This window comes from Sesamum indicum, linkage group LG4 (assembly GCF_000512975.1).
Source record: "Sesamum indicum cultivar Zhongzhi No. 13 linkage group LG4, S_indicum_v1.0, whole genome shotgun sequence".
Taxonomy (NCBI): domain Eukaryota; kingdom Viridiplantae; phylum Streptophyta; class Magnoliopsida; order Lamiales; family Pedaliaceae; genus Sesamum; species Sesamum indicum.
In genome coordinates this window covers 15,773,828-15,794,175 of record NC_026148.1, presented here as the reverse complement: position 1 = coordinate 15,794,175, position 20,348 = coordinate 15,773,828, and the positions used below count along the sequence as shown (strand labels likewise).

Below are 20,348 nucleotides of genomic sequence, written 5' to 3'. Positions count from 1 at the left end.
TAGCTGGAGTGGTTAAAGGATTTGGGATATCATGTCTGAAGAAGTATAATGTTGTGACAGCCTTACGAGATGGGCTTTCAGACAGGTTTGATTTGGAGAGAGTTTCATGTCATAATTGTTGACTTCTTTACTTCTTTTCCTTTACCTCACGGTTACAGTAGTTGAGCAACAGCTGGAAGCAGGGATCTAGGCTTTTGAATTTGTGGTTACAAGAACGAGTCAGTTTAACTAATATTTGTATATTTTTTCCTTATAATTTAATTCGTGACCGGATGTTATCAAGGTAAATTAAAAGCAATAGATAAGGTACTAGAAAAATGTGTTCTTGAATATTTTTAGAGTAAAATGTTTATAATTGTATCAGAAAATATCAGATTTTGCTACATATTTTAAAAATTTAAGATCAAATTTCAAAATCTCAAAGTGTGCTATCCTATCGAAAGTAATTTTAATAGTTATGATAAGTTACAAATATTAAGCATTGCTGGAGAGATTTGTATATTGGACAAACTTTAGGTGCCATTTTGTAAATTTAACCAAACGTTGCTGGGGGTTTATATTCATCATTTACACGAGACCATATTGTTGAGGGTAAAAGTGGATCTTCACTGTTTGTTTTTCCTGATGTCCTCTTTCTGCTGCTGTGGCCTAATGAAAAGGAAATCTGTCAATGAATATTAAACCTTAGGGAGGAGGTACTGTGTACCGTACAAACATCAACCAAGGTCTCTACAATTAACTCCTACTTTTCGTCACCTGAATTCTGAATTTGACATAAGATCATAGGGACTTGGAAATTTTATGATGACAATCATGTATGGAATGCAATATAGGTCTTTTCAATTATCTGTTTGAATATTTCATTCAAATCACAACTGAAAAAGAATAATTTAGTATGATATAATTGGTGCATACAGTTCAGGTCAATTCTAATACTGAAGAAGTTGAATTGCAATTTGCAAACATGGATATCTTTACTGTTAAGAAGAAACTCACTGGAATGGGACTTGGATGACCAATAAGTTCTCATATTGCATTATATATGTGGATTTTTCTTTTCTCTTGTATACTCATAAGTGGAGTAACATGCTTATATTCTCAACCATTCTGTAGTCTACACACCTTGATCATTTTTGGCAATGGTTTTGGTATCGGATTGTGGGAATTATTCATAATCAGCAGGCTCCCTGATCCAGCAACAATGCTGTCATATTTTTGCACTGCAGAAATTCTGCTAAAAGCCGTGAAGGAGCTTTGCTGGCATTTGAATGTTTCTGTGAAAAGCTGGGGAGATTATTTGAACCGTACGTGTTTTGAGATTATCATGTGAAACATTTGCTCCCGTATTAACTCCTGACAGAGTGATGATGAACTCCCTCCCCTCTTTTTCCTTCAGGTATGTGATTCAGATGTTACCCCTACTCCTTGTATCCTTCTCTGATCAAGTTGTTGCTGTTCGAGAAGCTGCTGAGGGTGCAGCACGTGCAATGATGTCAAAACTTAGTGCTCAAGGAGTCAAACTGGTTCTTCCGTCCCTTTTAAAGGTTTTCATTTTCATACCAGCTCCCAAGTAAACTTGATTTTGCTAAACGTCTTCATTTGCATGTACCAGCTCCCTCGATGAACTTGGTTTTGCTAAAGTAGAACTTTAACTACTTGAGATTGATTTTGTGAGACTTGGTTGATTATAATGTTGATATAATTCCCAACTTGTAGATGAATGTGGTTGGATGTCGGACTAATTTTCTTCTGTTAGTCTCCTCCAAAAAAGTATGATAGTTTTCTGAAGTAGATTGTATCCAGAGCTTGATGTGTTTGCAGTTGCTTAATCATCTGAAATTCAGATTTTGACAAATTTCACTGAACTCTTAGCTGTTGGATCCCTCTGACTGGACTTGCCAAGGGAATTTTGTTCGAATTTCGTGGTTTGTTGGTTTCTAGTAAAATGATCTTCATATCTTCAAAATAGTAATCTATTATATCAGTTTCTGTTGTTGAAATGTTCCTCTGCCCTGCCTGACTTCTCACATCTAGATTGCTCCCCAAGTTCCAGATTGAGATATATGTATATATATATAGTACTGGGTATAAGTACATGTCAAGGATGACTTTTTCAGCTGAGCCATTCAAATTTTATTAACTTCATCATATAGTGGAATGATTGAAAAACTTCTACTTTTATATACTTGCATGTCTTGGTTGTGTTTTAGTTTCATGTCCTGGTACAGAGCTAGTTTAGAGATTGTTGAGCATTTTCATTTGTTTCTAGGGAACTTTACACCACGTGTAAATTCAGGATAATGTTTAATAGAAACAAAAAGAATTCAAACACAATAACAAATTTTGTGAATCTAGAATATCTGAAAGAGGTGGTAGTGAAATCCAAGTTGGTCCCAAATTTTTAGTTAGGAGATCAGGTTAAAACTTAAATTTCGAATTGCATAATATTGCCATCTTAATTGTAACGGAAGATATTCTCCTGTCTTAACCATGTAAATGCTTCCATCTTGTATCAAGACGCCAATATTGCTTTTCAAGATCTGCACATCATTTACTGATCACATATAGCTTTTACTTAACATTGGTATTTAACGGAAAAATATAAGGGCCATCTTTTGGAAATGACAGAAAAATTCTCTATATGCGTTCTAAGATATCTTCTTATGCTAACACCACAGTATAATGGTAAGAGTCGATTAAGCTGGTTTCGAGTTTTGTGCTTCCGTGGGAGTTAACATTATTCCTTCATCCTTTCTCAATTTGGTGTCCTCCGATCAGTTTCATTTTGTAAGCATGTGAGCAAAGGTTAACTATTGTGCTTCTCATGTCAGGGTCTTGAAGATAAAGCTTGGAGAACGAAGCAAAGCAGTGTACAGCTACTAGGTGCAATGGCTTACTGTGCTCCACAGCAACTCTCTCAATGTCTTCCCAAGATTGTTCCAAAGTTGACGGAGGTTTCTGATTTTAGATTTCCTCTGGCTTTTGTCTTTCTCTGCTTCTTACACACATAGAACGCATGTATGAAGTTTCAGTTGATGGGCTGCTAGATTTGAGCTGTTTTTTCGGTTTTACTACAGGTACTTACAGATACTCACCCCAAAGTTCAGTCAGCTGGGCAAACAGCGCTTCAGCAGGTAAAATAGAAATTATTCAAAGTTCAATTAGTGCACTTTATTATATTTTGATGAGTCTCCATTTCGGTTAGGTTGGGAGCGTGATTAAAAATCCAGAAATAGCAGCACTCGTCCCCACACTTTTGATGGGTCTCACGGATCCTAATGATTATACGAAGTATTCTCTTGATATTCTTCTCCAGGTAAAATATCAACCTCACTCATGTTCGTGGAGTGTGTCGTCTTAGTGCAAATGGGTTTCTAATGGCTTCTGAATTTTGCAGACAACCTTCATTAATACTGTAGATGCTCCTTCTCTTGCACTCTTGGTGCCCATAGTCCACAGAGGGCTGAGGGAAAGGAGTGCCGAGACAAAGAAGAAGGCTGCCCAAATAGTTGGGAACATGTGTTCGTTAGTTACAGAGCCGAAGGATATGATTCCTTATATCGGTTTGCTTCTCCCTGAAGTTAAAAAGGTAACTTTTTATTGATAACTACTGTAGCCAATTGTTAAGAGAAGGAATTTATATTAAAATTTAATTGTTTGTTAACAGGTTCTCGTTGATCCAATTCCTGAAGTTAGATCAGTTGCTGCAAGGGCGATTGGTTCTCTCATAAGAGGAATGGGAGAAGAGAACTTCCCTGATCTTGTTCCATGGTTATTAGATACTCTGAAGTCTGATGGTAGCAATGTTGAGCGTTCTGGAGCCGCTCAAGGACTGAGTGAGGTAAGAAAATAGTAATTTGTTTTTCTTTTTCATTTTCATCATTTGTTTGAAAAGTACATTATACTCCTGGTTGTATGAACAATGGTTATTATGATTACTTTCATTCTGTTTTCATTTGTGTTTGAGCTTCTCCATTTGAAGCACAGGGGGAAGGGTTTTCTTGGCTCATGCTCTCTAGAAATGGGTGGGACTCTGTTGTTGTTTTGGAGCTACTCTTGAATCACGGTTTTGATTACTGTTTAAGCTGAGATCAATTTCTGAACTGCCTTTGCACACTGACCAACATATCATCTATTTGACACTAATGTTCGAATTACGGATACACCCCTTGCCTTTTTTTAATTTACTAGTACACCTTACGGCTGTAGTTAATTAGAACTACACCACCTAGTGCAAAATCTTACACAAATACCCCATAGATAACACTAATAACCCCTCAGGGGTGTACTAGTAATGTTACGAAGGGCGGAGCGTGTTTGTGTAATTAGAACTAATCTCAAGGGGTGTCAGATGTAAGTCACTCTTGATATTATACATTCACAGCCAATTGAATCTGATATTCTGCTGCTTAATTGAAGGGTGCTGCTCACAGTACCCCTATGTTATAACATTGCAGAAGTTTGTCGTTGCTTACCTGTATACCTGACAAAGAAAGACACTCTGGAGAAAATCTTCTTTTACTTCTTTCAGAAATTGAAAAAATGTTGCTTCACTTATCAATGCTTGCAAATACTTTATGTTTAACGGCTTAGAGTTAGTGGTGTTTCACACCATTAATTTAAGTGAGACTTTTAGGTAGAATATTCTCAAGTTGATGAAATGTGGTTGTTCTTCATACTTTGAGATGTGATTTATTATTTTGATATTATGCATGGATATTGGTGAAAGGATGATTTCTTGGTTCTTATTATTTTTAATGGAAGTGACGATGCGATATGCTGCGTCTTCTGTCTTCAGGTACTAGCTGCACTTGGGACACAGTATTTCGAGGACATACTTCCTGACATTATAAGGAACTGTTCTCACCCAAAAGCTTCAGTTCGAGATGGTTACTTAACGCTTTTCAAGGTGAATATTGTTTTTCACTGGTTTCTGTATATCTTTGTTTCAATTCATGCAGGCTATATAATTTGATGAAACGTTTAAACTGTCCTGCAGTATCTGCCAAGATCTTTAGGTGTTCAGTTCCAGAACTATTTGCAACAGGTTCTCCCTGCTATTTTAGATGGTAAGCCCCGCTCCTCAAGTTATGGTTCAGATGAATGCTCAATGCAGCTGGTGTTCTGGTCAAACGGCTTCACTTTCATGTTTACTGGAGTTTTTGTAATGTTAGCATTCTTTTTGTCCAGGTCTTGCTGATGAGAATGAGTCTGTACGTGATGCGGCACTCAGTGCTGGGCATGTCCTGGTTGAGCATTATGCAACAACGTATGTGCTTATGAACGATATAGTTTCCTCTATATCTCGAGCGGTCATTCATATTTCTGCATCTTGATTGACTTTAATTCGATACTATTTGGTCCTGTATTCATATGATTTACTTGTTGCATTACGTGTGGCCAAACGATATGATGCTTCCACATAAAAGTTTTGAAACTTACCTTTAATAGCTTGCTGTATTCTTACTGCTTGAGGTGGCTTTTCAGTTTTAAGTTTAACTATTATGATCTGGAGTGGCCTTGCCTTTATATGTTTTCAGATCTCTGCCACTACTCCTTCCTGCTGTGGAGGATGGTATATTCAATGATAACTGGCGAATTCGACAGAGTTCTGTGGAATTATTAGGCGATCTTTTATTTAAGGTGTGTACTCTTCACAGCCTTTCTGGTCTTCTTTCCCTTGTTGAAGCTACATAATCGTATCATCTTATTTAGGTTGCTGGAACCTCCGGAAAAGCACTTCTGGAGGGTGGCAGTGATGACGAAGGTGCTAGTACTGAAGCACAAGGACGGGCTATTATTGAAGTTCTTGGAAGAGAAAAGCGTAATGAAGTTCTTGCTGCCTTGTATATGGTTCGTACTGATGTCAGCATAACTGTTCGGCAGGTATAGTGGTGTTAACTCTTTATTATGACTTCTGCTCTTGGTTTTGTATTCCAAGTTTTTCTCCGTCATAGTATTTTTATATTTTAACTTTATGTTCTGCCAGGCTGCATTGCATGTGTGGAAGACCATAGTTGCAAACACTCCAAAAACTCTGAAGGAAATAATGCCAGTGTTAATGAACACGTTAATCACTTCTCTGGCTTCATCTTCTTCAGAGAGGAGACAGGTGCCTTATTAAATGCTGTCTCATGAGATTGAAGAAATGTAATTTAGTGAACATATTATTGACATGTAAAATTGTTCTCTTAATAGGTTGCTGGACGATCATTGGGTGAGCTTGTCAGGAAGCTTGGTGACAGAGTGCTTCCTCTGATTGTTCCAATTTTAGCACAGGGTCTTAGTGACCCGAATCCTAGCAGAAGACAAGTGAGCGTTTCTTCTCTTTCCTATTGCAAACTATATTTTGCTCACCTGGCACCCAACTTAATAATTAAATGGCTGAATATGTGGTTGAGCTGTTGTTGCTTAATTGCAATCTTAGGTATTCACAAGAAGCAATTTCTGATATACATAGCAATAAACAAATTCTTTAACTGTTATTTGTTACTCTAACTTTGTGTAGTTATCAGTTTTGGAATCTGTAAGAAATGTGGTTATATATTTAAATATTTTTCATTATTTTAACTATTTATACAAATTGAGATGCAGGGTGTGTGCATTGGTCTAAGTGAAGTGATGGCTACGGCTGGAAAGAGTCAGTTGCTAACTTTCATGGATGAGCTAATTCCTACAATCCGGACTGCGCTTTGTGATAAGTCTGTATCATTTTTTTTTTCGGGTATGTAACTGCAGAACATGGTACATAGATTACTCATACCCTCCTTTTGTTTATCGCTTTCTACAGCACGCCTGAGGTTCGCGAGTCTGCAGGCTTAGCATTCAGTACCCTGTACAAGGTATCCTTTCAACATACCTATAAAAAGATTTGGTTGATGCGTAACTTTGTAAAATGAAAGTTCTTCATGTTTTTTGGTTATGTAGAGTGCTGGTATGCAAGCAATCGATGAAATTGTTCCAACGCTTCTTCATGCTTTGGAGGATGAACAAACCTCTGATACTGCTCTAGATGGCCTAAAGCAAATCTTGAGGTATGTTTTAGGTTCATATCTGTGGTTGCTTTGTATTATTTTTTTAACAGTTGCAATACTAAATTATCTTTGTTAATTATAGTGTCAGGACCACTGCTGTGCTACCTCATATCCTCCCTAAGCTCGTTCATCTTCCACTGTCGTACGTACAAACGTTTGCAGATTTCTTGAACTTTTTATATGGACAGTACTCTACATTTTTACCAACATATCTTGGTTTGCCTACAGCGCCTTCAATGCGCATGCTTTGGGAGCTCTGGCTGAGGTTGCAGGACCTGGTCTAAATTTCCACCTTGGTACTGTCCTTCCTGCTTTACTTGCTGCTATGGGCGATGATGATAAGGTATGTGGTGCTCCTGATCTGCAACACTTAAAATATTTAACAGCATACTGTTCAGTTACAAAAATAAACCAGTTTCACGTTTTGTGTTACCCGAGGGGTTTTAAGATAGAGAGTCTTGTTCCCTTCACCTTCATCAACATGTGTCAAGACAACTCCTCCCACTTTGTGGTTTCCTGATCTTCCAATGGAGATCTATAAAGTATCGTTATAATTACATAAACATCATTAAAGATGAGAATAGAGGTGCCTTTTTTTGGGGGGGGGAATGATTCTTGTGTTTGACCTCAGATAATAGTGAATTATGATCAAATTCTTAACCGACAACAATCTGAAGTAAAAATGGGTTGTTGACTTTGAGATCTAATGAATGACCCCTAATATATTTGTATTAGTCAGCATGACTCCCTCTTGTGTCGCAACTTTCATATAATTGATGCACAATGTCCAATTTGCTTGGTTACCTGCACAATATATGAGACTGTGTCCATGCTTCTAGATACTTAATTATATAATTTGAAATTGCATAAATACTTATTAACTGAATATTCTGCCCACTTAGAATGAGATGACCAAAACTGAAAATATTTAATCATACATGCTGTTGCGTTCTCTGCCTCCATTACCTAATTTTGATCTTGCTTATTTATGTGGTTAAGTGATGTTTATTTATGCTTCTGCTTTTCTTTGAAATTGTAGAATGTTCAGGAGTTGGCAAAGAAGGCAGCAGAAACAGTCGTCTTGGTTATTGATGACGAAGGCACAGATTCTTTGATCTCCGAGCTTCTAAAAGGCGTTGCTGATAATCAGGCAGGAAATGTTTGTTGTTGACCTGCAATATTCTCTGGACCACCTCTGAGTCCTGCACAAAGAATAAAATAACTACTAGCAAAGAATCCTAATTGATTGCTTATTCATTCTTCCAGGCTTCGATAAGAAGAAGTTCTTCGTATCTGATTGGGTACTTCTTCCAGAATAGCAAATTGTATCTGGTTGATGAAGCACCAAACATGATATCTACCTTGATAGTTTTGCTTAGTGATCCCGATTCTGCTACAGTTGCGGTAATGTCCAAAAGGATATCTAGTGTTGTATCAGTTTAGGTTCTGCATTTTTCACCCTGTGACATTTTCTATAGGTTGCATGGGAAGCATTGCTGAGGGTTGTAAATTCAGTGCCTAAAGAGGTTCTTCCTTCATATATTAAGCTGGTCCGGGATGCGGTGTCTACATCTAGGGACAAAGAACGCAGAAAGAAGAAAGTAAGTTTTGACAGTCTGCTATTTTGTAATTGCAACAGATGGAAGATACCTTGAATGAGATACGGAATTTTTTTTTATTAAATTCATCTGCTGAAGATCAGTTATTTATGATTAAGTTATGAGCATTTATTCCTTGGATACAGGGAGGACCTGTTCTAATACCTGGATTTGCTCTGCCAAAAGCTCTTCAACCTGTACTACCTATCTTCCTCCAGGTACTAAATCGAATTTCACTGAAGTTGATTATCTAGATATCTGCAGTCTGAAAGTAGTTGGTTTTCGGCCCTCACCAAAAAGGGGCTAAAAAGAACAAAATAGAAACAGAATAAATATCATAAAGTGATCCCCCCCCCCCCAAGAAAATTGCTGTCTGGAATAGCAACTGAGCACTTTCAAATCTATGCAGCAATTTAATTTTTCTTGTCAATGTTCTTGGTTCTGCGTGCAGCTTCTGGAGAGTGGTACTATATTAATCATTTTTTAAGTTATCAACTCGGAACTTTCAAAATTGTTTTTCTTATTTTTTTATGTTTTTGAATAATTGAATGAAGAATCTAGAAGCCGTATGTTTCATGTTTATTATAACAGTTATGCTTATGAAGCCTGTGATTGATGTCATATCATATTTTCTTGTATGTTTTCGTTTCAAATTCTTCTTATATTAGCTTCTTAGAAGACCTGATGTGTAATTTTATGTTTCTCAGGGTCTTATAAGTGGATCTGCTGAACTAAGAGAACAGGCAGCTTTGGGTCTTGGCGAGCTGATAGAAGTGACAAGTGAAAAGGCTCTGAAAGAGTTCGTTATTCCAATTACAGGGTATGTGATATGATATTTTTTATTCACGCGTTTAAGCTGAAGCTGCTTAGTGCTCAATTAGATACTTCTCTTTGGGTTTTCCTGACATATAAAACATTTTGGTTCTTGGACTGATTTTTACTTTTCACGGAGATTTAGTATTATTTCTGACCATGCTTTGTGGGAATCTTAGTTGCTAATTTATCTTACAAAACCTTTGTATATATATATTTTTTTTTCAAATTTATATTATCAAAGAGAAAATCTACTTCTAATTCGGTGATGTCCTTTTCTATTTGAAGTATTTTAATATCAGAATAATTATGTGTGTACTTATATATTATATTTTTCATTAGAATACGTTTTCACTTAAATATTTAGACAAATTAATTTACTGCACAAATGTCATCATATTCTGTACACAGTTATCAGCTTCCTAACTGGTTTGTCCCTTGCATGACCCTTTGACGTTTCTAAAGTAAGTTGAACGCGCACATTAATCTTACATGTGCTTTTCTTTAGCCCACTGATTCGCATCATAGGAGACCGATTTCCTTGGCAAGTAAAGAGTGCAATTCTGTCAACTTTGAGTATCATGATACAGAAGGGTGGTATTGCACTAAAGCCTTTTCTTCCCCAACTTCAAACAACTTTTGTCAAGTGTCTACAAGACAATACAAGGTTAGTTCATGGGAATTTTGCTCAATTTAATGCTATCTGTTAGGCCTTTACCCGTGGAGTGATATTGGCATGGAGAACTAATTTACTTATTTAAGCCTTCATTTCACCATCCTATATTGTGTTGTAGGACTGTACGTTCAAGTGCTGCATTCGCCCTTGGAAAGCTTAGTGCTCTCAGTACCAGGATCGATCCCTTAGTTGGTGATCTTTTGTCTGGTCTGCAGGTGAACTTCAGAAATTCATCTTTCATGCTCAAGTGGGCTTAAATCTCTAGAATATAATCAAACTCATTATTGGTTACCAGGCATCAGATCTTGCAATTCGGGAGGCAATATTGACAGCTTTGGAAGGCGTGATAAAGAATGCTGGGAAAAGTTTAAGTAGTGTGGTTATAATACGTGTCCATACCCAGCTAAATGATATCATATATAGTGAAGATGATCAAATACGAAGTTCTGCTGCCAGTATCTTGGGAATTTTATTGCAGGTGAATGGCAGTAATCTTTGCAAGTTATTATAACCTATGACATTATTTCATGAACTTGTTCTTATTCTCCATGGACCTTAAATAATTTTTATTCTAGAAAGTCTGGTCCCAGTTAAAATTATATATGTGTATTATTCATAGGTCAAGAGGAAAGTGGTGTTCTATGTGTTGATGAGTAATGATATTTGTGTGACAGTACTTGGAAAACGCTCAGATTTCTGAAGTACTTACGGGAGTAACAGATTCAGCCTCCTCTTCTACTTGGACTACAAGGCATGGATCTATTCTTGCTATATCTTCCATGCTTAGGCATAATGCTGCCATAGTTTGTGCCTCTCCATTGTTTCCAAGCATTATGGAATGTCTGAAAAGTTCAATGAAGGATGAAAAGGTATGTCCTTGTTTTATCACTTGAATTTTCACATGAAATTTTATCACCAATTGAAGTTACTTTAACACAATAGGACTTTCTAAACATCAATTTGCCATCACAGTGGAATGATAATTTTAGGGGAGTTATTTTGTGCCAGGAGCCATCTTTAACACTTATTATGCCAACGATGGCTTGTGATGGGTTGCTAGGTGCAATGCCTATCTATATTCAGTTTCATGTATATTAGAACGGAGTTGGCATTCTGATTATTGAATTTTCAGGAGTTATATATTTTTTTGGTAATGCCTTATGCTTCTAATACTTTGGTTTTATGTAGTTCCCTGTTCGAGAATCGTCAGTTCGAGCTTTGGGAAGACTTTTTCTATATCAAATCAGGAATGATCCTTCAAACACTGCTGCGCATGTGGCTACTTTGAACTATTTGGTATTGGCAATGCAGGATGACTCAAGTGAAGTCAGAAGAAGGGCCTTAAATGCTCTGAAGGCAGTTGCCAAAGTACATATGTTGCATCATCATGACTACAATAGTAGCTTATTTTATGTAACTCTATTAAATGTAAACCTTAACTACTTAATCTTGAAAATTTATGCAGGCAAATGCCCAGGGGCTCATAATTCATACTTCTTTATTTGGACCTGCGCTTGCTGAATGCCTAAAGGATGGATCTACGCCTGTTAGGCTAGCTGCAGAAAGATGTGCTCTGCACAGCTTCCAATTGTCAAAGGGTATGCATTTCTTGCTTCCTGTTGCCGCTAAGTTATCTTGATTTCCAATTTTGAAGCCAACTCCATGATCCAGATTTCTGCTTAAGTTTTGGTGATGTGGACTTCCCTGCTTTAGTTCATTCCTAACTCCAGGTCTGCTTGTCTTCCAGGAACAGAATATGTTCAAGCTGCACAAAAATATATCACAGGTTTGGATGCTAGAAGAATATCAAAACTCCCGGAACACAGGTGAGAAATTTTGTTCATCTCACCTCTTGCGGATCTTAGTGGATGCTTTTTAATGCTATTTTTCTTGCACTCTTGGTACCCATATATTTAAGAAATTGTGTGGCTGTTACAATTGTTCTTTCTTCTATGCAAAATATTTCTGCAATTACGTGTGCCTCTAATTTAACCTTTCTTTTCTCATCTTAAGCCTTCATTTAATGATGTTTAAATGTACCACTGATGTCATAATAAACGGAATCTCGCAAATTAATGGTGCATGATGTGGTCTAAAGTCTTTGCATTGTTTTCTGGTACAAATTTTATTAGACATAGACTGCAAGCTTTTCTCAAGTATGTAAAATGTTTAACAATCCCGACATAACTGGCTCCATTGGTACAGTGATGACAGCGAAGAGAGTGAAGGTGAGGTCAGTGGCTGATTAAGACTTTGAAGTGCAGTTTTGACCTATACAGTTTGGGCCCGTCGTTGAAGGTTTCTTGAATCTCTTGAGCAGGGAGAAACGGGGTCAAGTTAATACCCCGGAATCCCCTTTTTGTTAAGAGGATCCGATACACCCATATATACTCAAGTATACACCCACTGAAGAAGGGCACTTCCTGGTTCATCTCTGTTTTGTAATTGCTGATGTTGTCGACAGCCATTTTGTCCTTGCAGAGGAACTCAGAGTGAGATCCTGTTTCTATATAAACGTTTCTGGAACAATGAAATCTACGGCTAATGAAAATTATAGTGTTATTCAAATGTCCTGAATTAGGGGTGTGTGAGATTTCATAGATTTTGTATTTATGCTTTGGTTTGATTTGATTTGAGCATCCAAATTGCTGGTCGCTTTGTTTGGCGTCTTGCGGTTGAAAGGTGGTATAAGTACTTAGAATTTGTTGAAAGCTGAAATAAATGTAACACATAAGTTTTCGTTCAGATAAATATCAAATTATTTTTCTTTTCAATGTAAAGTTTAATACATAAAAGTCAAAATTGCAAAAGTAGTCCTATATGTATAGGTGGTAAAATTAGTCCCGTAGTATTTGATTGATAATTTTAATCCTGTAGTTTCAATTTAGTGGCAATTTTAATCACTCTAACAAAAAATTGTTAGATTTTTTAGTTGGACAAATTGGGGCGTAGAATTTTAAATTGGTTGAGGGGAAATGATGGGTTGGCAAAGGCGAAGCTTTGGCCAGAAGGCTAGCGTCGAGGTCATTCACCAGACGGGAAAATTGAGGGATGAAATGTTATGATTCAAATTCAGCTGAAGTATTAGGGTTCAAATTGACTTAATTCGAATCCTAGCATTCCATCCTTCAATTTCTCCCTCTAATGAACGATCCTGATGCCGGCCTTCTAACAGTAGCTTCGCCTTTGCCAACCCATCATTAACCAATTTTCATATATGTTCACTCCCTTTCAACTAATTTTCATTTTCATTCATTTCCCCCCTCGTATTGGTAGAGAAAGGCGAAAGATAGTCTTTTCCCCTTTATTTTTAATTTTTTTCTTATGTCAATATCTTAAGAGGATATTGTGCATTTAATTCAAACTTAGTTGGCAATCGGAACCCTAAACGCCAACTTGTCCGATTAATATTTGGAGATTTTTGGTCGGAAGGACTAAAATTACCACTAAATTGAAACTTATAGGACTAAAATTATCAATTTCAATATTTATGGGATTAATTTTGCCACTCCCCCATATATGCAGGACTAATTCTGCAATTTTGTCTGTGTATGTATATAAATTTTTCAATGTCAGTTGCCTCTAAACTCTTTTAACAATCATCTACTGAGTCTTGAGTCCGGCGTATCCTCTTTAATTCTGGAAGTGGAAATTATAAATAAGAGTTGCGTTTGTTACGAAATTAATTCTTATGAGACTTCATAAAAGTTAGATTTAGGAAATACTATGTTGTGAGAAAAATTAGGAGAGCTGAGCAGAACTGCAACTGAAACCAATATAATATCATGAAACAGGTGGGCAATTAGCATTAGAATTCTATAATTTATGGACAATCAACCTTAAAGTATGTCGACTTATCAAGTAATTGAGATTTAGTGAGTCCCTTGTGATTTATTATTTGTGAATTGAGCTCAAAATTAAAAATTTGATTTAGTGGAAAGAGGAAAGTTTAGTATACTTTCAACTCATATTGCCAACACAAAATACAAGGGGAAAAAAGAAAGAAAAGAAGTAGAAGATTAAATGAAAATTAGTAATAAAAGAATCAAAATACAACGTTACTACTATTATAACATGTACTAAAATGTAGAATGCGTGAATGAGTACACTGTACATTCATCAACTTAACACATTAGGCTTCTGCAGTCTGAGAACTCCAAATACAAATCAAGTTTAAGATCCAACAACACAATTCACATGATAGAACGACGCTATTTCCTAAGGTGTCTGATGATCAAGACACTGTCAGATAACCTTGTAAATCCACCAATAACCCAGAAAACCAGCAGCCCTTTTTCCCAAGAGCCTGTGTCTCATAACTCTGTACGTTTCTGGTAAATAAAACATAAAATTGCATTTAAAGCACAATCAAAAACTATATTCAATTTGTAGTATACTTTGGAATACAAGAGCAGCATAATTAAACCAAACCTAACACCACAAAGACGTTCAAGTTCCGCGGTCCCGAGTTTGCAAATGCCATCATTATCAGTAACAGGCACGTCGAGATGCAACACATGAAATGCTATCAAAGTTAGCTCTCACTTGTAGGCACAGAGGAGAATGCAATTTCTTCATTGTCTTGTGTTGTGGCTTCCATAATAGAGCTGTCCAGCCAAGAGACCTTTCACATTACATCCACAAGCCAGATTCACTGCCCTGCCAATAAAAGGACTGTGGCTTTCTTTAATGATTCGCACGCTTTCCTCAGATCATATTCTGTGTGAGCAGCAGAAACAAATAATCTGATTCCAGCAGGTAACTTGCACTTGTCTGTTGTTGATATTTTTGAAGTTGCAACGGAGATGGAGTGTTCTTTCAATAACTGCAAACACATCATCTGGTTCTCAGCGCATCATATTTATTTTTGGCAGAGAGTGAAACAGGTCCAACACAGACACATAGACATGGCTTAAGAGTTGAGACCACTTACATGATTAGCATTATCTTCCACAACTCGAAGATCAACCTTTATGGATCCTGTGGACCTCTGCAGTCTCAGAAAAACTATCGGTGATTCCAGATCATTGACTATTTCAAGGCCTTGGAGGTCTGACAAACCTGCTGTAATCCATACATGATATCAGGCAGAGAATTTTTTATGGGAACACATTCTGCTACCCAATATCCTACCAATTTATTTAGCAAGTACCAACAAGCACTGAAACTCTCTAATTCTCCAGCAAGAAATTTTACAATGACGATGTCATACCATTGTTAGGGAGACATAAAAACTACTTGACAAAAGAAAATACTATCTACAAGGATATAAATAACTTATAGGATAAAGATGCATCCAATTCCTTAAAGATTGCTCAGATGCTTAGTTTCTGACAAAAATAACGAACAAGGCAACACTGGAGCCCATTCCTCCAATAAAACAAAAAATGCATGAAAGGGGAAAATGGATCAATTGAAACATCCTAGGGGATTAGCAACAAAGTTGAAGGTTGAATGCTCCAACCTAATACATAAAACCAATTTTATTTTGAGTTGGAAATATGTATGTGTTTCTATGCAAGAGTGTATGATATAAAAGGTGCGATAACTGAGGTTTTTAAGGCCATCTAAAATGAGCCACTACTTTCCATTATTTAAGACATGCTTTATGCGTATACCACCCTAAACACAGGAAGCCTACTCAAGTGCTACTAGAGTTCCTGATGAGGTACACATTTATGTTGGTTTCAGGGAGGCATCCAGAATACCTATCCTTTTGCCAGCCAAAGACACAGCAGGTAAACCTAGACCATTCAATCTCCCAAAACTAGGGTTCGGATTTGCATTCATAATGGACACCAAAAAACATGCACCCCTGGTGATCAATCACTCGAGAACTTCCGTGCAAAACCCTCCTTCAGCAGCCAATGCATGTCCCATTGAGGCAGTGACAATATCCACCTTCGCAATCTAGCAAAAAACTAGTGGAATGGAGAAGATGACAAAATTATACAACCAATTAATCAGCAAGGTGGTGAGAACTTACTGGAACTTTGGAACTTTGCAATGTTTAGTTAGACCTCTACCAGTACTTCCAAGAACTCCAAAAGAATTTCTTTCATCTAGTATACCCAGAATTGGTATTTCTCCTTCAATTTGATGATTTCATCCAGTAGCGCAATTTGACCAGAATTCTGGAATTACACCAGATCAGTCAGAAGAAAACTTTTCATGATCCAGCACAAAACTCCGAAGTAAGTTGCTTGACCATGGAAGTCAAATAGGAGTGAAGACACAAATATATTGACAGCACAAGTCCTCATTTTCCCATATTGAATAGAATTCATCTCCCACAAACACCCACCATATCAGTGAAATTTCAACGAAGACAAAAAACAAGACACAAAGAATAATTAAAACTAATGTTACGGCTGCAAGAAAAAATACCTGATAGACAGCTTCTACAATGATATGACGCCTAAGCTTCTTAGCTCGTCTGCTCTCGTGCGTAACATTCTCCAGAATGCTTTCTAAAGACAACATGTCATTGTGCTTGAAATAAACAACAGTACTCCTAGAGAGGTGAAGGCCATTTTGTATTCCCCAATGGACGCCCTCGTCACTGTAAGAGCCACCAACGCCCAAACAAGAGAGGAAAAAGAGGAAAAATGATCAATGTTCAAAGAATTAATTTGAAGAGATTACTTATCTGCCACAAGAGAAAAATGAAGTAATCTCTAAATTATCACATTTACCAAAGTTACCACATTAAAATGCACAAAACTCTAAGTTACCACATTTACCAAAGTTCACTACTTGTAGCTTATCATGCCCTAAAAGACCAAGGTAATTTGCTGCTGGGAAGTTCACTACTTCTCTACCATTGACTACACTCTACACTGTGTGGTCCAGCAGCACTGCATAAAGGAACTCATATGTAACTACGAATCTAAAAGTTCACAGCATAGTCTTGAAACTAAAGTCTTAAGTGCAAAAGAAATTTCAGCTGTGAATCAGAAGAAATGCTATCATTTCAGTGAAGAACTAATGTCACACAAAAAGGTCATGCATGTAAATTGAAGCAATGCCATAAGAGGAAATGAAATATTTATGTTCCACCTATTTTGTTAATACTTATTATATTTCTTCAGGTGAACATAATAATTAAGCTGAAAAAAGGAGAAATAAATTTAATTTCCACATTATCTACAGAAAAATTGAAAAAACGGTCGGATAAAAAAAAATCACCTTTCCAATACTGGAGGTTCATACTTCATGTCTTCAGTAATAGAAGGAATGACGTTTTCTGGGATGCATTCATCCATAACTCATCTACTTTGAAATCATATCCTATACAGCGCATAACTTCAAGCCTTCTACTCGAAGATCAAGATTCAGATTCAACAAGGACTGTATAAACTACTATGTGTAGTATTATTTCACAGTATTCGTTCTTTATGAAAACAGGAAACAGGATATATATATATAGATATATATATATATATACACTGTAAACAATCCTCTAGTAAGCCAATAGATAAGGGCTGGAAACTGTAGTAACGAAATTAGCAAAATAGAGTAGAATGGAATGTCTTCGTATGCAAACTAAAGTAGATTAGAACAACTTTGTCCAAAATCCCAGATAGGGGAACATTGCAATCAGTAGTCTCATCAAAAGTGGAGTATCTCCCTTTGTTCTCCTCCTTAATTTTACTTCCGCTTGAGCTCTTGGTTCATTTGCGTTTTTAGCAGATCCAACACGAGGTTCCTTATCCACTCTTTGTTGATTATCTAGCTCGTCCCATCCATTGAATCTTTGTTGTTTACATTTCTCATTTTTGGTAGAAATATTATTTGCATCTACCCATGACTTATAATTCCCAGCTTCCTTTCCCTTCTGAGTTCGGAATTCTTTTTCTTTTCTCACTCTAGTACGGTTTGTGGCTCCAACAAAAGGCCTCTTCTTGTTCTTAGGTCTTGGTCTTGGGGGTTCATTGGCCCTTCCCAATAATGCTTCAGCAGCCAAAGAAAGTGCTGATTGGGCAAGGGGTAGTGCCAAGGCCATGATGATAGTGTCAGGTCCCGTTCCAAGCAGCAACGAGATGATAACTGCAGGAATCATCCACCCAAAGGCTCGAAAAATCTGCAGTAAAGCTAACACCATTGCATCATAAAAAGTGCAAACAAAATTCCCGGCATGACTACTTAGCATCATGTGTAGTGAAATATTAGCTGAAAATGAGTTGCCCTAGAATGCATCTTACGAAATTGTAAATCACTAGTTACTGCGCCTAAGAGTACAAAATCGTAAAATTTCTCACTTTTTCAACCCTACTCTGCCCATGTGAACTTTAAAATTTAAGACAGGTGAGTATAAAATAATCAAGCAACGAATTTCTCATGGGTTTGCCAAGATTCACTACAACTATGGGATAATATTATCTTAACTCTACATTAATAGCACTGAAGATATAGCAAAAAATTGAGTCCAAAAGACTACCTTAAAAACCCAATTAAACCCAATGGAAGCTTCGAGAATCCCAAACCCTTCGTCGTCTTCGTCGTCGTCTTCATCAGACCACCAAATCCTCTCTTTCGCTGAGTTTCTGAAACTATACTCCTCATCATACTCCTCCGCCACATAAGAGTCTGTAAATCTGGAGCGCTGCCTGGGGTTTACATTCTTCTCCCAATCCCACCGCGAGCCGCCGCTCCGGCCACCGGAAAAACACCGCCACCAAAGAATTTTACCATCACCATAACCATCATCCAAGAACCGACTATAACAATTACGGCAAATTGGAAGGGGGAAATGGCAGAGAAATTGAGAGCCCATCATCAACGGTGACGATTCATGAAAGCCCCATTATCGGGAGTAAATGAAAAATGGAAAGTAGAACAATTCCATCACGGGGTACAATATTGTGATGCAGTCACTTTATCCACTAACCCAATTTGATTGTCAGTTGGTCTTCAACCTGCAAAAGTAGGAGTGAAATGTCCATATTGCCCTTAACATTTCCTATATGTACATATAACACCCTAACAAATTCAACATTACAAAAACTTCCAAATTTATAATATATATGCTTTGTTATTTATTATCTTCCGATTATTGTTTATATAAAAATTCAATAAATTAATTGTACATTTAAAGATATAATCATCAATATAGAACTAAAGACCAACTAATATTTTGATTTCACAAAAACTTTGCTTGTTCTAAATTTAAATTATTATTTTTTTCATTTGTGACGAGCAAAAATAGGCATTTATATTGATACCCCTTAAATTAACTTCGGTAAATTATACTGATACCCCTTAAATTAGATTTAATTACACAAATTTTTTTTATTTTTTATAGAATTACTAGTACACCCTCTATAGTTGTAATTGTAATTTACATCAGCAGCCCCTCAAAGGCAAAAACTTACATCAGTACCTCCTGAGATAAGTTACATGGTCTTCTCTTTACGAGGTGTATTTGTAATTTTACAAAAATGTATGGAATAACTGTATAATTAGACATAATTTTAAGGGATGCAGATGAAATTGTTTACACAATTTTTGAGTTTGCAAAAATGGCTTACAAGAATAAAAACAAAACGAAGTTTTATAATTTATTTAAGAAGATGTAACAGTATCTGAAGTAAAGATTATCCCATGATTCTTACCCTCGAATATCGATCGAAGGGCTTACAACATATTTTTGGATGTAGATGCATAATGTCCTCCGGTTGTGTGGAGCAAATTACATGTTATTTTGAATTGTGGTAGGCTTGAAAACTTAATATCGAGGAAGATATGGAACCTTTGCAATTGCAACACTTTCATCACGACATACAGATTTGTTGTAGTCTTGTGTTGTTGTGTGTTGACTTGTTGTACAGTGATGGCATCTTTTTTATAGGCACGAGTAGCACTTAAAAAATTTGGACTCACTTCAATTGTATTTACACACCATGGACTTTGACATAAATTAGTCTCTTGACGTGTTGTATTTGAATATATTTTGACCCTATTTAACCGATCCAACATAGAATAAATAAATTTATACTTATCTTGAACTGACTCATAAAATGCATAATGCCTAAATTTAGTGCGGGCTTATTTATTATCTTAGATATATGTAAAATTCAAATTTATTATGAACTTTAATTTGAAACCTAATTATTAGTCAATTTATTTGGAATTTTAATTGATTATTTGTTCCAAAATTTTCGACACACAGTAATTTATCCTAGAAAACATGAAATGACCCAAAAAAAAATGTATATGTAGTGGCAT

General features: G+C 36.5%; 1 protein-coding gene and 1 long non-coding RNA gene across 9 annotated transcripts in view; one reads left to right on the top strand and one right to left on the bottom strand.

Annotated features, from left to right (window-relative positions):
- LOC105161214 (protein ILITYHIA) overlaps nucleotides 1-12,866 on the top strand; it is a 28,210-nt gene extending 15,344 nt beyond the window's left edge. Inside the window, 33 exon segments of the mRNA XM_020693099.1 lie at nucleotides 1-85; nucleotides 1,227-1,304; nucleotides 1,397-1,544; nucleotides 2,832-2,954; nucleotides 3,078-3,134; nucleotides 3,206-3,316; nucleotides 3,398-3,589; nucleotides 3,668-3,841; nucleotides 4,799-4,909; nucleotides 5,000-5,069; nucleotides 5,191-5,269; nucleotides 5,541-5,643; nucleotides 5,716-5,886; nucleotides 5,990-6,112; nucleotides 6,199-6,312; nucleotides 6,595-6,701; nucleotides 6,791-6,842; nucleotides 6,928-7,034; nucleotides 7,117-7,176; nucleotides 7,263-7,377; nucleotides 8,074-8,184; nucleotides 8,301-8,438; nucleotides 8,513-8,635; nucleotides 8,779-8,850; nucleotides 9,340-9,452; nucleotides 9,954-10,112; nucleotides 10,240-10,336; nucleotides 10,417-10,599; nucleotides 10,796-10,990; nucleotides 11,310-11,489; nucleotides 11,587-11,719; nucleotides 11,869-11,947; nucleotides 12,327-12,866. The exon segment at nucleotides 1-85 is cut by the window's left edge and continues 40 nt beyond it. Of these exon segments, the coding sequence (XP_020548758.1) occupies nucleotides 1-85; nucleotides 1,227-1,304; nucleotides 1,397-1,544; nucleotides 2,832-2,954; nucleotides 3,078-3,134; nucleotides 3,206-3,316; nucleotides 3,398-3,589; nucleotides 3,668-3,841; nucleotides 4,799-4,909; nucleotides 5,000-5,069; nucleotides 5,191-5,269; nucleotides 5,541-5,643; nucleotides 5,716-5,886; nucleotides 5,990-6,112; nucleotides 6,199-6,312; nucleotides 6,595-6,701; nucleotides 6,791-6,842; nucleotides 6,928-7,034; nucleotides 7,117-7,176; nucleotides 7,263-7,377; nucleotides 8,074-8,184; nucleotides 8,301-8,438; nucleotides 8,513-8,635; nucleotides 8,779-8,850; nucleotides 9,340-9,452; nucleotides 9,954-10,112; nucleotides 10,240-10,336; nucleotides 10,417-10,599; nucleotides 10,796-10,990; nucleotides 11,310-11,489; nucleotides 11,587-11,719; nucleotides 11,869-11,947; nucleotides 12,327-12,366 (3,803 nt within the window). The 3' untranslated portion in view covers nucleotides 12,367-12,866.
- Nucleotides 14,172-19,004, bottom strand: LOC105161163. Of its 8 annotated transcripts, none has more exons than XR_002286980.1 (6): nucleotides 18,562-19,004; nucleotides 17,310-18,204; nucleotides 16,509-16,683; nucleotides 15,055-16,255; nucleotides 14,553-14,946; nucleotides 14,172-14,452 (listed from the first exon to the last, which is right to left on the bottom strand). It is a non-coding gene; the product is annotated as an uncharacterized LOC105161163 (long non-coding RNA). The 8 variants fall into 8 exon arrangements; XR_847749.2 differs by having other exon boundaries at nucleotides 14,172-14,946; nucleotides 15,055-16,042; nucleotides 16,108-16,255; XR_847748.2 differs by having other exon boundaries at nucleotides 14,172-14,946; nucleotides 15,055-16,031; nucleotides 16,108-16,255.